Below are 14,523 nucleotides of genomic sequence, written 5' to 3' on the forward strand. Positions count from 1 at the left end.
TTGAATGGGTAAAATTATGCCTAGGCGGATGCCGAAATCCGCTTGGCCAATGGCCAGGTGGATGCAGAAATCCGCCTTGGCCAAAATTGGGCCGATTCTCCCAAAAATCCAAATTTTCAGTTTTCAAATTTTTTTTATGAAAAGGGTAAAATGATCCAAATGGGAGCAGTGGTAAGTAATTTGGAGGCGGTAAATAGTAATATCCGATCAATTGGTTAGTCAGGTTCCATGTGAACAGTAATGTATTCTCGCATTGCTAGGCTTTATTCTTGGATGCTTCTAGTGCAATTGTGCTGGCTAAGCAGGCTCTAACAGTGATGCTATGAGGCGCTAGGCCTGGTGCCTTTGGCTTGTCTTTTGATTTGTTGTTTGATATTGAGCCGGACTAAAATTGGCCTTTACAGGGGTGAAGGCGTGCATGGATTCTCTTGGTCCGGCGGATGAAGAGCCTTATGAAATTAGTCTAGACAACCATGGATCCCAAAATGGCCCAAGAACTGGCAGGCTCAGTGTATTGGATAAAGTAAGTGTCCTACAATACAAAAACATTTCAAGCTATTATGACATTCTGAATATTCTTAATCATAACCTTTGCTTTGATTGCTTCATTTGTAGGCGCCAAAACTCTTCAGTGGCTTCAATTTCTACTTTCTCGGTGACTTCGAGAGTAGTTACAAGGAAGATCTTGAACGTTTGGTGAAAGCTGCCGGAGGCAATCTTATAGAGAGCAAGGAAGAACTAGAACAGAAAAGCCACGAGATTTCAGAAACTCCATCAAGATCATTAGTTGTTTATAATCCTGATCCTCCACAAGGATGCAAGTTAGCAGAAGAAGTTACTATTTTGTGGCAAAGATTAAATGAAGCAAAAGAATTTGCTGCTAAAATTGGTTTCCAAGTCATTGGCCATACTTGGCTATTGGAATCAATTGCTTCCTATGACTGCAGCCTTTTGTCGGTTCATATTAGAACTTGTTAGTTTGAAGATGTAAAATTTATTTAGTAGCAGCATTTTAGATTCATCTCAGAATGTTGCAATTTTGAATTATTTTGAAAATGCACTCAATTGTGTTATTGCATCTAGTACTAATTTTTTGGTTATTGAATCCATTTTTAAGCCCGGACTTTAGGCTGTCACACTCTCTATTTAGGCTCAGGGCTGGCCTTGCATTGGCAGCCTGTAAGACGTGATTGCCAAAGGTCGGGGTCCGGATGCATTGGCACCCTGTGCCTTCTGCCTTTGTGGCTAGGTCCAAGTAAGAGTACTGTTTTATGGATTCTGTCACCTGAATCTAAAATTGCTCTATATACTGTTATTTAAGCCCAAAATTGCTCTAAGTTGAAAATATTAATGATAAAATTTTACTATTTTTTTACATTAGAAGTATATTTGAACTTCCCTGAAAGATATTGCTGTTGATAAAGAAAGCAAACAAGAAAACCATGTATAATAATAAATGGGACAAAAATGTCACAAGATTTTCATAAATTGGTGTTGTATATCAAAGTGGCAAACATTTGAATTGATCAACTTAGCGCTTTCAATTTATGACATGACAACATGATTTACATAGACAATTCGTTTGCACGACCTGTTTGACATAATTGTCATTTTTGTTGCATTTTATGTCATATCATATATAATAATTTGAATACATAGATCACAAAACACGACTACGACAAGACCCCTAAATCAACTTGTTACATCACTTAAATCTTCCTTCTTTCTGGTATCAACCTTACCAGGTGAATCTTCAATAGCTTCCTGCAATTCCCTTTTCGAGTCTATATCGACGTTATACACGAAATACTTAGCCACAACCAAGAACACCAGAAAGTTAATGAACATCAAGACAGCCAAAAAAGCATAGTAATAATCCAAATGAGAGACATTAAGATTATTCAAAATCCAGCCTTTATGCCCATTCCTCTTAGTAAGATTAGCAACACTTTTCAGCAGAAAACTACTCAAAAAATTCCCAATTCCCAAACTACTAGTAAAATAAGAAGTCCCTAAACTCTTCATTCCTTGAGGAGCTTGATCATAGAAAAACTCCAACTTTGCAACTTCAACAAAAGTATCAGCAACACCCATAAGAGCAAACTGAGGCAGAAGAATGAAGATTGTAAGAGGAACTATACCGTCTTTTGTGACGATTTTATGTTCTTGTGCAACATGTAGTCTTCTTCTCTCAGCAAAGCAAGCTGTGACCATTATAATGAAGTGTAAAACAAGTCCTATTCCCATTCTCTGAAGCAATGTGATTCCTCTTGGATTTTTAGTGTGTTTTCTTGCTGCTGGGACGAAGTAACGGTCGTATAGAACAAGGCTGATTAGCATGAAGATTGTGACAAATGCAGTGAGACATGCTGGTGGGATTTCAAAATGAGGTCCTATTTGTCTGTTTAAAGTGGTTCCTTGTTTGATGAATAGAGTGTGGATTTGGGCATACATTGTACTTGGTAGGAATGTCACTATTAAAATTGGTAACATTTTTAGCATTTGTTTGGTTTCTTCTACTTGTGTCACTGGACATAGCTTCCATGGTGAGTTTGAGTCACACTTCACTGCTGCCTTGTCAAAGAATCTGCAAGTTTTGGGAGTCTTAGTAATAAGTATGAAGATCATTTGACTACATCATTGACGTCTTTAATGTTAGTGTATTGTAAAGCTCGGACTTTTATATCACGAAATGAAGTTTGGAGGCATAACGATAGTAGTGCTATAGTTCAAGGGCCATGAATGTATTTTACCCGAGATACATTCATAGCCTCTGAACTCTGGCGCTACTATCATCATGACCCTTAAAACTTCATTTTGTGACATAAAAGTTTTTTAACTTTACATTCCAAATGAAAGAAAAACAGTTTAAAAGGTTAACGAAATGATGACTTGAACATATAATATACATAAAGCTCAAAGACTTTTATGTCATCAAATGAAATTTAGGGATCATAATGATAGTAGTGATATAATTCAGAGGCCATCAACTTATTTTACTCAGAAGTATGTGCATTCTATTTGTTGGTTATAATAACTACAGGGTAAACTATATCAATCACCTTTGAAATAAAACGCTACTAGCATTATTGGTCTCTAAACTTTATTTCGTGATATAAAAATCTTTGAATTTAACTCTATACTAACACTAAAGTGCAAATAAAAAAAAAAATTGTTTAAAAAATTAATGAAATGATAACCTTGACAAGTTTGACTACATTATTGACTTTTTTTATCCATATCACCATGACATATAGTCAAACACTTAGTTTCAGGTCATCAAATTGTTAAAAGTTTAGGGGGGAGTAGGGGTAACTCCAGTCCAGGGCCATGGAAAGCTTCAAAGCCATAGAGGGGCTTCCATATCACCTATGGAGACTTCAACAACAACAACCGGAATCGAACCTAGGTGAGTCGCTTTCCTACCGTTGAGCTCACCCTCATAGGCGGACTCACAATGTTAATAGCGCTATAGGCGAGGGAATATAATTTATCTAATAGTTAGAAGAATCAAACCTTAAAGAAGAGGAATGGTCAATTCTGAACTTGCAAGATTTAGAATACTCCTCAAGACCAAGCTCATGAAGTTCTTTACAATCATTAGGCACAACCACATTTTTCTTCCTCAAAGCAGCAACAATAACCTGAGCAATCTTAGTAAAAGGACTACCTGAAGGCAATTTATGCCTATAAAAAGGAGAACCCACCAAAAAAACAGCAATAGAAACAGCCAAACCAGCAGTAGGAAGAGCATAACCAAGTGACCAACCCACATTATCTTGTATATAAACCAAAAAAGTGTTTGAAAAAAGTGTCCCAAAAAAAATGCTAAACATCCACCAATTGAAAAATGAGAGTTTGTGCATCTTTTCCTTTGGTTGAAATTCATCAAACTGGTCTGCACCCATTGTTGAAATGTTAGGCTTAGTTCCACCTGTGCCTACTGCTATTATGTAAAGTGCACCATAGAATATAGCTCTTTGGAGAAGTGAGGCTTTTATGGTACAATCTTCTTCTTTGATGTTTGGTGCACATGATGGGGGTCTTAGGGCTTGTAATGATACTGCTAGTGTTAAGAGGATCATTCCCTGTTTTAATCACAATCACGGGTCAGAAAGTAACCGATAACCGAATTGAAAAAAGAGCTTGGCTCGGTTCGGTTTTGAAATCTATTGTACTTCTGAGTGCATGAGTATCATATTATTACAATTTGTTTCACATTAGCTTTCGTCGCTAAATGTTAAACTTTTGTCGTGTTGTCACGGATTTGACATCGCCGACGGAACAATTGTCCGTCGCTGATGTTTAAACTAACTTAAGAGATCCAAACAGAGAATGCAAGTATGTGCAGAAAAAGGATGTTTAAATAAGGTATATAGATAGGTACTTACCATGAGATAAATGGCAGAGGCAATAAGAAAAGTGAAGAAACGACCAAGATGAGCATCGGCAATATAAGCACCTAAAATGGGCAACATCCAAACAGTTCCTACCCAATTTGTAACATTGTTTGAAGATGTTACTGTTCCTTCGTGCATTTTCTTTGATAAATACAGCACCAAATTTGATGCTATTCCATAATATGCCATCCTCTCAAACACCTCGTATCCTTCAAATTTCATAATAAAATTAATATCAATTCAACAGTTTAATTAATTGATTGATGCATATAATTAGAGGCGGAGGCAGAGATTTTGGGGGTGCAAGTGCTCCTCCTGGCGCTGGAACCACCTTGAGAGGCGGTGACCGAACGAGAATCAAATACTCAGAGGGTAAATAGACAAAACTTTAGTGAGAAATACAGTTTTTCTGGGGGATTAAGAACCAGTATGGAAAAATTCGTACCAATTCGATGTCAAATTTCTCAAATTATGGAAATAATAAAATTACTGACAGATTTTCTATGCTAGCGACGGAAAATTCGTCTGTAAATTTATGTATTTTTTGTTATTTCTCCCTGAGTCGGGGGGAATAGGCGGACCCTCCGTGAACCACTGTAGGTCCGCCACTGCTGAGAGAGGTGATTTCCACTCCTCTGACTCCATTTCATTGGTGAAGGTGGTGAAAGCACCTTAGTTAGATGGAAGTGTCCAACCCTTTTATCCTCGCTAGCACGGCCAAAACAGTGTCGTTTTGGCCTGTGCTGCGGTAAAAAAAATTCCCTAGCCCATTTGCACTCCTAATATTTATAGGTTAGCTCCGTCACTGCATATACTTTGTACAAATATACATACATAGACGGACGGTCATACACGTATGAATATATTAACCCTCAGCCCGTTTCCAACACCGAACCAAGGAGGGAGCTGATTTAGCACCCTAGCCACGGGCCAATGGCTACTTCATCCCCATCTCCCTAAGCAAGCAATCCTAGAAATCGTGTAAAAATGCGCATGTGATATAGGAGACCGGATACTCCAATGATCTCCACCCAAAAATTGATATGTGTCACAAAAGATGACACGGACAACACATGTCATTTTTTGAATGGAGTTCTTCGAGGACCCAATCCCCGGTATAAATTCCGTAAAAATGATGATATTTGCATACCTACAATGAACCAACAAGCTTTCCATCTGCCAGTTTTGGACCTCAAAATAGGTCTGCCCTTAAGGTCTACAGTCCCATCTTGTGTAAAATCTTCATCCTCTTCTACTTTTTCCATTATTTCTCTCTACTAATCAAATAATCATAGACCTTGCTTGCTTTTTATAATGTTTAGAAAAACTTAGTTCCCAATTATGAATCTCTTACCCTCCAAAATTACGTCTCACTTTCTTTTCTGCTTCATATATATTAGTACTACAAACAAGTTTTATCATTTCATTTTCAGGTAAAATACACCTATGGCCCCTCAATTTTAGTGTTACTAACATTGTCACTTATGAAATTTTGACATATACTAACATAAATATCCAAATAACCATTGACTAACGTAAATATGGTTTGAACACGTGAAATGTCGGTAAATTGCACTCTTTTACTAACATGATACCCCCCCTCAACTTTGAGGTTACTAAGAATTTGTTTGTTTTACCTACTATTTGAAGTTGTTGGTTGCTGTTTGGTGTTACGTTTCGTTATTTCCTGTTGAAAAAAATCTGTTTCGTAAAAAGCTACTTTTCATGTGTAAAGGCAAACAATGGATCACTAACCAAACCAAACACCTAAAAGTCTCCATTTTGAAGTGAAAAATCAAACAGGAGCATGAAAATGAGTAACCAAGCACCCCCTTAACATGATGACACCTCCAAGAGTATGAGTTTACCAGCATTTCACGTGGTATTTTACATTGATGAACGGTCATTTGAACTTTTATATTAGCATATGTCAAAGTTCAAAGAGTTTTATATCTGGTTTTATAATTTAGGGGCTATTATGTTAATAACGCTAAAAATTGAGAGGCTATGAGTGTATTTCCCATGGAATTACTCAATTTACAAAATCATTCTATCTTGTTCTGTAATTTAATCATAAATAGATAGGTATTACAAGAATTCCAACTCTAGACCTTGATCCAAAGGTAGCTAGTATTTCTATAAAAAAAAATATTTCACCCAAAAAATAAGATTCCAATAATATTTTCTATAGAAAAAAAAGATTCCAATGTATTTCTTACGTGTGCATAAATTATTGAAAGGGACCAAATTAATTTAATTTGAAATAAATTGTCCTGAAATACAAGTTGATACTTTTAACCCTTTGTAATTAAATATTACTAATTAAAAATAATTATTGAATGGGACAATATATAATTTCTAGAATTTATAATAGTCAATATATAGGTCTGATTTTCCACCATTCTAATAATATCAATATCAACCGGCTTAGTAAAATATCGAAATTGACAGCAATTAAATTACTAGAAATAGATAATAATTAAAATAGACAGCTTGAATAATTAATATAATGGTCCAACAACAAAACAAGCAGGAAGAAAATTTAAAATTAAATATCTTATTAATTCCTCTCTCTATCTTATTTTAGTAAGAAAATACCTACTAATATATATATTTTAATTATTTTAGAAACAGGAGTTTTAATTATTAATTACAATAAAAATATTGGATTTGTCGCCATTTGTAATTTTTGCAAAAGATTAATACCAAGTTATGGTTTTCTTGTTTTCAGGTTACAATGGAATATTCAATACGGCAGAAATATATTTATCTTATTTATTTATATTAAAATTTTGTTTTTGTTGTTAATAACAGCTCTTTCTTTGGAGGTTTCTTTTTGTTATTATTTACTGTGTGAGTTATGGGGGTAAATTACTCGAAAGGTCACTTAAGTTTGGATAATTTTTAAATGTATTAATTTACTATCGCATGGTATTCATTTTCGACCAAGAATTTGACTTGAAAATGTATTAAGTAACTTTATTGGAATAAAATACAAAAGGTAAGTTATTTTGTTGATACAAAATGAACTTTTGTGACCGTATTGAAACATTATCCTTCCTTACTCAAGCGATCGTTATGGAAGGAAGATCAAATTGCCAAAGATGATGATTATGAGATAATGAAAGTCTTAAAGTAATGATTTATATCCCTTATTCAATGTGATACATGTTGGTTTCGGATAAGTTAGTTTTGATCTTAAACTAATAAAGAGGGTTTTTCTCAAATTAAACTTGAAAGAGTTAATCCCGAATTTTATGGACTTATCCGTAGAAAATCATAAATTCTTCATTCTCGAAGGTTAGGAACCTTAACTAAAGCTTCACAAAGAAGATATAGTTTTTGATTGGTTAAAGATGAATATCCTTACAAAGAAACGAGCTTATATAGCTATCCAAAAATAAAATGCAAAAGACTGAAAAGCCTAACTAGGGTTACACATAATAGAGAGTGATAAGGGTAGAATGGAGATGGAATACACAAACGGCATTTAGGCTATTAACTCTAAATGGTAAAACAATAATTATATGAGTGGCAAAACAATAATTTTAGGAACGGGACAAAATCTGGCAGCTTTGTCTCAAGACTCGTTTTAGGTGCAGGAATCACCCCACACGTCGTGCCACTTAACCCACACGACATGTGAGTCAGTTTCTGCCAACTTCTGTGCACGAATTCGTCATGCAACTACTCGTGCCAACTTCCCTCGAGCCAAAACCTAATCCACACTGCATGTGGAAGGGATGGCATGCTGTGTGGGGGCTATTTTGCCCCTTTTCCTCACGTGCTCGCTCGTGCTTCGTTCCTCCTCCGACTCCCTCGTCCGAATTCGAACCCTTGAAAAAATGTCCTGCATCACAATATATATGTTACGGTGAGTGAAGAATGTTTTTTTCACCATGAGGGAGAATTTGATCCAAAAGTTTAAACTCACAGTTTCAATAGTAGCTTTCGTTATAATTTTTGGCACAACCTCGTATCTTGATTTGAAGCATATACAACGTCGAATCATCTTGTCATGTGTTGAAATTTATTATAATAAACTAGAGTTGTTGGAATTCGAATCCTCGATCACTTTGTCCAAGAAACTCTGATTTCATATCAAAGAACCAATTGAATCAAAAGTTCAAACTTATAAATAAAGTTCCAGAATAGATTTTAATGGATGTCTATTGAACTTAAAGCATGTATAACATAGGTTCATCTTGTTATATATTGAAATTCTAAAATTGTCAAGATTTAAATCCAATTACTTAGTTTAAAAGTCCTCTAATATCATGTCAAAGTGAACCTTAAGATACTCATTTGCCAACTTTTAAACGTGTTTATAAATCAACTAAACAATAAAGTTTTTATTTTTACTTTATCCAATAATTAAGTGAAAGCCCAATATGTGAAATTCAACATAGATATCCCCGGACATAATCTGGAAAGAAAGATGGTGATCTAGAGAGAGAAATCCAATCATACAGACCTTCCATTGGCACAGCAATTGCCCTCCTTATGAACATGAACCATATGCACCTTCCAATTCCTAGCCAATAAATCTCAACATCTTCAAAATATGAATTTTCATATGGACCTTAATGACCAAATGAATTTGGTCATTCATCGTTAGATCTAGGCTTATTAAATCTAAGTCTTAGGATTCTAATAAGTTTAGATCTAACGGTGAATGGCCAAAATCTACGTTAACATTAAGGTTCATGTGATCAAAAGCAGACCGGTTGTCCATCTCAAGAATCACCTTTTTAAGGCATGTCCGCCAAGCTAGCATCAACCCATCCAACGCACCCCAATGCTCAGCATTAAAAACTGAGCAGACACCAATATTTCTTGTAAAACCGGACATCCTAGTACCCTTGCAATCTCTGATGATTCCTCAGAAATCAAGGCTGAATTTAAACAGATGATTAGATGCCAAAAGCTGATTCATGTTATTCTACCCACAAATACATATCCGAGTCTAAACTCAATTTTAGTCTACTAAATGCAAAAACAACTTCAACATAATCCACCTCTTCAATTTCAAATGAATTTGACATGAATGAATAAACTTCTTCCCCCAAATATCTCATATACTCAATACATATATCATATTATGGGCCATTGCCTTTCAAATAACCTCACAAGCAGCCACCAGACATAAATTTCTCGAAACATAAACATTAATCCCATCTCCCAAGGTTAGGATTTAAGGTTTACTCGATGCTTTCAGTCAACCACCATCCCTTGAGTTCTCCTAATCATGTTTGCACACACTATGACTTTACATTAAACGTAAGCAATGGACTCAAAGACAGATAATGTATAGTGCATAAAACTACTCTTCACTGAGTGCTGGATAACCCTTCCAAATTTTATAGTCCTAAGTCAACCCCTAGCTAAAATCAACACTGGTTATATAATGCCTAGCTTCTATTTCAAGGCAATAAGTCCACAGAAAAAAAATCAAAGTCGGGATTGGGTTTAGAAAAAATCAACTCAGTCAATCAAATATAATACAGAAATTATAGTATGATAACCACATTACCAATCAATGTTACAAAGGAAAAACATAGGTCAGCCCTAAAAGATGCCGAAGTAGACCCTTCTTGCCAGTTGATTCAGCATTGATTCTAGGGAACGATCTTTTAGCAGACACTGAAAAAGCACAAAGCCTGTCAAGATGATCAAGATATGACATGCAATAATTCAAGGCCAAAATCAAGAGTCTTGCACTGAATTGCAGATGCTTACTCTGAAAACAATAGAAACACCTTTGCTCCATCATGATGCCTTTTTTTCTATCTCCAAACTGACTGCCTGTTTGTAACTTATATTCAGTTAAATGGAAGTGTAAAAACAGATAGGGAAAAAAACAACAACTCATTACTACCCTTCAACTTATACACATACCATGTAATCAAAGTGGAGTGGTTCCTGACTCACTCCACAAACTGTGTCAAAGAGCAGGTGAACAAGGCATCACCAAGTGAACCCACTCTGAATTCCAGTCAATGCTACTCTGAACCCATTTTGAATTTGAGTACTTTTGTCCTGTACAGAAAGGGCAATACAGGAAAAGAAAATGATTAAGCCTGTCCACAAATTTTATTACCCATAGGGTTACTGCTACTGACTATTTAGTGATAAATGCTAGTACCTAGAGATCCACCATATTATCATGAAGCTTCTCTACATTTGAGTTTCTCTATTCTGCATTCTCTATAATACCAAATCTAGCAGCTACAATACTGCTAATAAAAGCAACATGCTAAAATAGAAATACATTTAATTGTTAAGACAAGTAGTAGAATTCTAGCAAATCAAATGACATTGAATAATAGAGTCAGGAATCAAATACTAATATAATCAATCACCAATCATAACAGAAATCGCTCGTAACACTACTACTCCAGATTTAGACAGTAGGTAGAGAGAGAAAAAGAAGATAAAACAACAAACTTTAACAATTGCAATTTGATAGCAAAGAAAATAAAATAAAATAAAATAAATATTGCCACTACTGAACTACTAGCCATTATATACTAGCAGAAAACTACTGCAAGCTACTACTGAGGTTTCAAGCAATCCAACCATTCCCAGGATTTGCTGCTATCATGTGTTGGTTCTCCCTTCTCGAAAAGATGAATTGATGCCTGAATATCAATTCGACAATTTCTGCAAAACTGAAGGCATCATCAGTCACTGTTGTGCTGCCTGCCGGGAATGAGCACCACCGTATCCTCCCCCATAACCACCAGATGCTTGTGAAGGATCAGACCTCCAGCCTTCATTTCCATATCCTGAATTCCCATTGGCATCACCATAACCATCACCAGATCCAGAGCTTGCACTGTTATTTGCGGCATTTCCGGCACGACCACCTGCAGCTCCATATCCGCCAGGGTAAGAACCATCGTTTCCACCATAATTGCCATATCCATATCCTCCATATCCAGATGCTCCGCCTTGTGATTGGCCCATAGCGACTGAAGCAGAATTTCCACCATAACCTGCATTTGCACCATAACCTGCTGCGGCATAATTGGAAGGAACTTGGCCACCCCAATTATTTTTCAAGGCACCAGGCATCCCATATGCCCCTGCTGGACCACCACCATAACCACCAACTCCGAAACTACCGTAACCACCATAACTGACTCCACTATTTGCTGCCCCGTAACCATAACTTGCTGCTCCATAGCCAGAATAAGCAGGATATCCACCTGCAGAAGTTTGGTTCTGCATATATCTGTTCCCATCCATTCGGCCATCACTTGCATTGCCGCCTGAGGCACCATAACCTTGATAGCCACCACCACGGCTTCCACCACCAGGGTTTGCATCTTTTGGTAGTGCTCGCTTGACCTCCACAAGTTTACCATTCATCTCGTGGAAGACCTTGTGGAGTACTCTATCAACTGAGTCTTCAGCGTCAAAGGTGATAAATCCAAAACCACGGGGTCTCTGAGTATGCTGGTCAAACATAATCACAACATCAGTTACATGACCATAAGTTTCAAAATATTGACGGAAGCCTTCTTCTGTCAGGGTGGATGGCAAACCACCAACAAATATTTTTTTCGTCTTAAAACTTCCACTACCACTAGAGTTTCTACCACCACCATTAAAGTTACCACCAGATCTAGAGGAGGTCTGTTGTTCTTCTCTTGACAAAGCTCTTTTAGCCTCTACCTGTGTTGCCAAAGCAAAACTTTAAGCAGTTGAAAGGACGAATTTACAAAGTTGCAAGAGGCAAAGGATATATTCTCAAAAGTTCAGTTATTAGACAAAAAGAGATTAGTTATTTGAAGGTCATGCATGGCAGAAGTCCGATAATCTTCTACACATTACAGCAATACACACAGTCAACTACAGATATAAATGGGCAATCCTCTCAATCTGCAAGAACTATAAACAGCAAAACTAAAAGTTCACACACCCGATAAAGTATTAATAGCACAAACTAGTACAAAAACTTTGAATCCAGTGACGAGAACGTCAAAATATTAAGTAATCAACAACAGTATGAAAAACGCATATTAATGTTCAAGAACAATGTCTTTGTTTGGATGAAGAGTTATTACGCCACTTGAACATGAAAAATAAAGTACTAAACAAATTCTCCTATTATACAATCAAGAAACACCCAATTAAAAATAAACTTGCAAACATAAGACTTAGGTCCCGTTTGGTAAGATGTAATGACTTTTGTAATGGAATGAACATTACATTGAAGGCTCGTTACCATGTTTGGTTACGCATTACAATTTTATTGTAATGGAATGAGAAAAAACCATGAGTTAAATTTTGTTCAACAAATCTTGTAATCCCCACATAGAAAAAATGACTTGAATTCTCATTACATCCAAAACATCTAAATCCTAATTCCTACTTTCAAAACTCCATCCAACCTCTCATTTGTCAAAACTCAGATCTCAATCTAACCTCACATTCTTGTCAAAAATGCAAAAAGTAGAAAAACATGAAAAATTGAAAACGAGAAAAAAGAAAAAGGAGAAAATAGAAAAACGGTGAAAAATGTTGAAAATGGAAATTAAAAAAAACGAGAAAAATGTAAAAAAAAGTATGAAAAAACAAAAAACTATACACTAATTTATTGAAAAAAACGAAAAACTATACACTAATTTTTGCATTTTTCACGGTTTCATTTTTTTTTGTTGATTTTAATTATGTAAATAAAATTTTATGATTACATTTAATTAAAAAAAATATAAGTATTGTAATGGTAACAGCATCACTTTCTATTCCATTACATTAACTTTGATTGCATTGCATTACCGGACCCTTAAAGCTACCAACACAATCAAAATCCCTTGAATTTTTTTCCAACTTGTATATCAACTAAAGACTCATATTTCAAACTCAATCACTTTGGTTCAAAATTTCCCTCGTATGCATAAACCCACTTACAATGAAATAACAAGGATTGAACAAAGCAATGCATAATGTCAGCATATGAAATTAACCTAATGTACTTAAATTATCAAAAGGAGATGAAGTATTCGATTACTCGAAACCAGCCATTCACATTTAGAAAAAACTCGAAAACAAAATTGAAATTGAGTGAAATTAGATAAAAAGTTGAAAGTAAACTAAAGAAGAGGACATTACAGTACGGCCATCGATGGTGTGCTTATCCTGGAGAACGCGATCGAGAACAGAAGGATCAGAGAAAACGATGAAACCAAAACCACGAGGGCGACCAGTAGTTTTATCCCGCATAATAACAACTTGTGAGACATCTCCATACTGGCTAAAGTGGTCTCTAAGAGTATCTTCAGTGGTGTCCCATGCTATTCCCCCAATAAACAGCTTCCCCTCATCTGAATCCATAAGAGTGAAGTTAACAGGGTTATGGTGGTTTCAACTCGAAACAAACGACTAAGAGAGAAAGAGAGAGGGAAGAATGAGAAAGGAGGGAATAGGCTAGGGTTTGTTTGTTTCTAAACGGGCTGTGCTTTGAATACAGTTATGTAGTTATTAATTAATTTTCAACACTTGTCATCAATGGGGTGGTGGCGCAGTTGGCTAGCGCGTAGGTCTCATAGCTGTTCTGAGTAATCCTGAGGTCGAGAGTTCGAGCCTCTCTCACCCCATAAATGTTTTTTTCCAAATTTTTGCTTCCAAATTTTTGCTCTTCATTATTTGTCCAGCATCATTACAATGGGAAATTATGTATACGCCCTTCTTCACTTTATTTCCATTATATTTTTTTAATATTCTATCAATATTATTATCATATTTGATTGTTAATATTTTATATTATTTTCCTCTTCAAATATTAAATATTAAAAAATATATATAATCAAGAAACTGAAATCAAATTGAAATTTGGGATTGACAAATACTGTTTTCAAATTTAAAAGAATGGTTAATGGTTTTAGTTTATGTTTTAAATTTCCATAACTGACCGAAATTTAACCGATATATATGAAAATATTGTGCTCCGCGCTATGAAGTAAGTTTTACCGAATGTCAAAAGGGTTATAGAATCTCTTAATTTTTTATTAGAATAATCTAATCTTATTTTAAATATGATTCTTTATTCCATATACAGAGGTTGAGACCTTTAAGGTATGCATTACATTACATCATATTACTCTTACAACTCTTT

General features: G+C 35.5%; 2 protein-coding genes and 1 non-coding gene across 3 annotated transcripts; 1 reads left to right on the forward strand and 2 right to left on the reverse strand.

Moving 5' to 3' along the window:
• Positions 1-1,506: 1,506 nt before the first annotated feature.
• Positions 1,507-5,732, reverse strand: LOC136230501 (protein NRT1/ PTR FAMILY 5.2-like). Its single transcript, XM_066019586.1, has 4 exons — positions 5,551-5,732; positions 4,392-4,609; positions 3,517-4,088; positions 1,507-2,587 (listed from the first exon to the last, which is right to left on the reverse strand). Exons 1-4 carry the CDS (start codon positions 5,663-5,665, stop codon positions 1,693-1,695), a joined length of 1,800 nt encoding a protein of 599 aa, XP_065875658.1. The 5' UTR covers positions 5,666-5,732; the 3' UTR covers positions 1,507-1,692.
• Positions 5,733-10,698: 4,966 nt separating this feature from the next.
• LOC136229366 (heterogeneous nuclear ribonucleoprotein 1-like) lies at positions 10,699-13,827 on the reverse strand. Its single transcript, XM_066018102.1, has 2 exons — positions 13,521-13,827; positions 10,699-12,080 (listed from the first exon to the last, which is right to left on the reverse strand). Exons 1-2 carry the CDS (start codon positions 13,740-13,742, stop codon positions 11,088-11,090), a joined length of 1,215 nt encoding a protein of 404 aa, XP_065874174.1. The 5' UTR covers positions 13,743-13,827; the 3' UTR covers positions 10,699-11,087.
• A 91-nt stretch (positions 13,828-13,918) lies between these two features.
• TRNAM-CAU (transfer RNA methionine (anticodon CAU)) lies at positions 13,919-14,005 on the forward strand. Its single transcript is given in 2 exon segments — positions 13,919-13,956; positions 13,970-14,005. It is a non-coding gene; the product is annotated as a tRNA-Met (tRNA).
• Positions 14,006-14,523: the final 518 nt, after the last annotated feature.

The sequence above is a fragment of the Euphorbia lathyris genome, chromosome 5 (assembly GCF_963576675.1).
Source record: "Euphorbia lathyris chromosome 5, ddEupLath1.1, whole genome shotgun sequence".
In the NCBI taxonomy this organism is placed as follows: domain Eukaryota; kingdom Viridiplantae; phylum Streptophyta; class Magnoliopsida; order Malpighiales; family Euphorbiaceae; genus Euphorbia; species Euphorbia lathyris.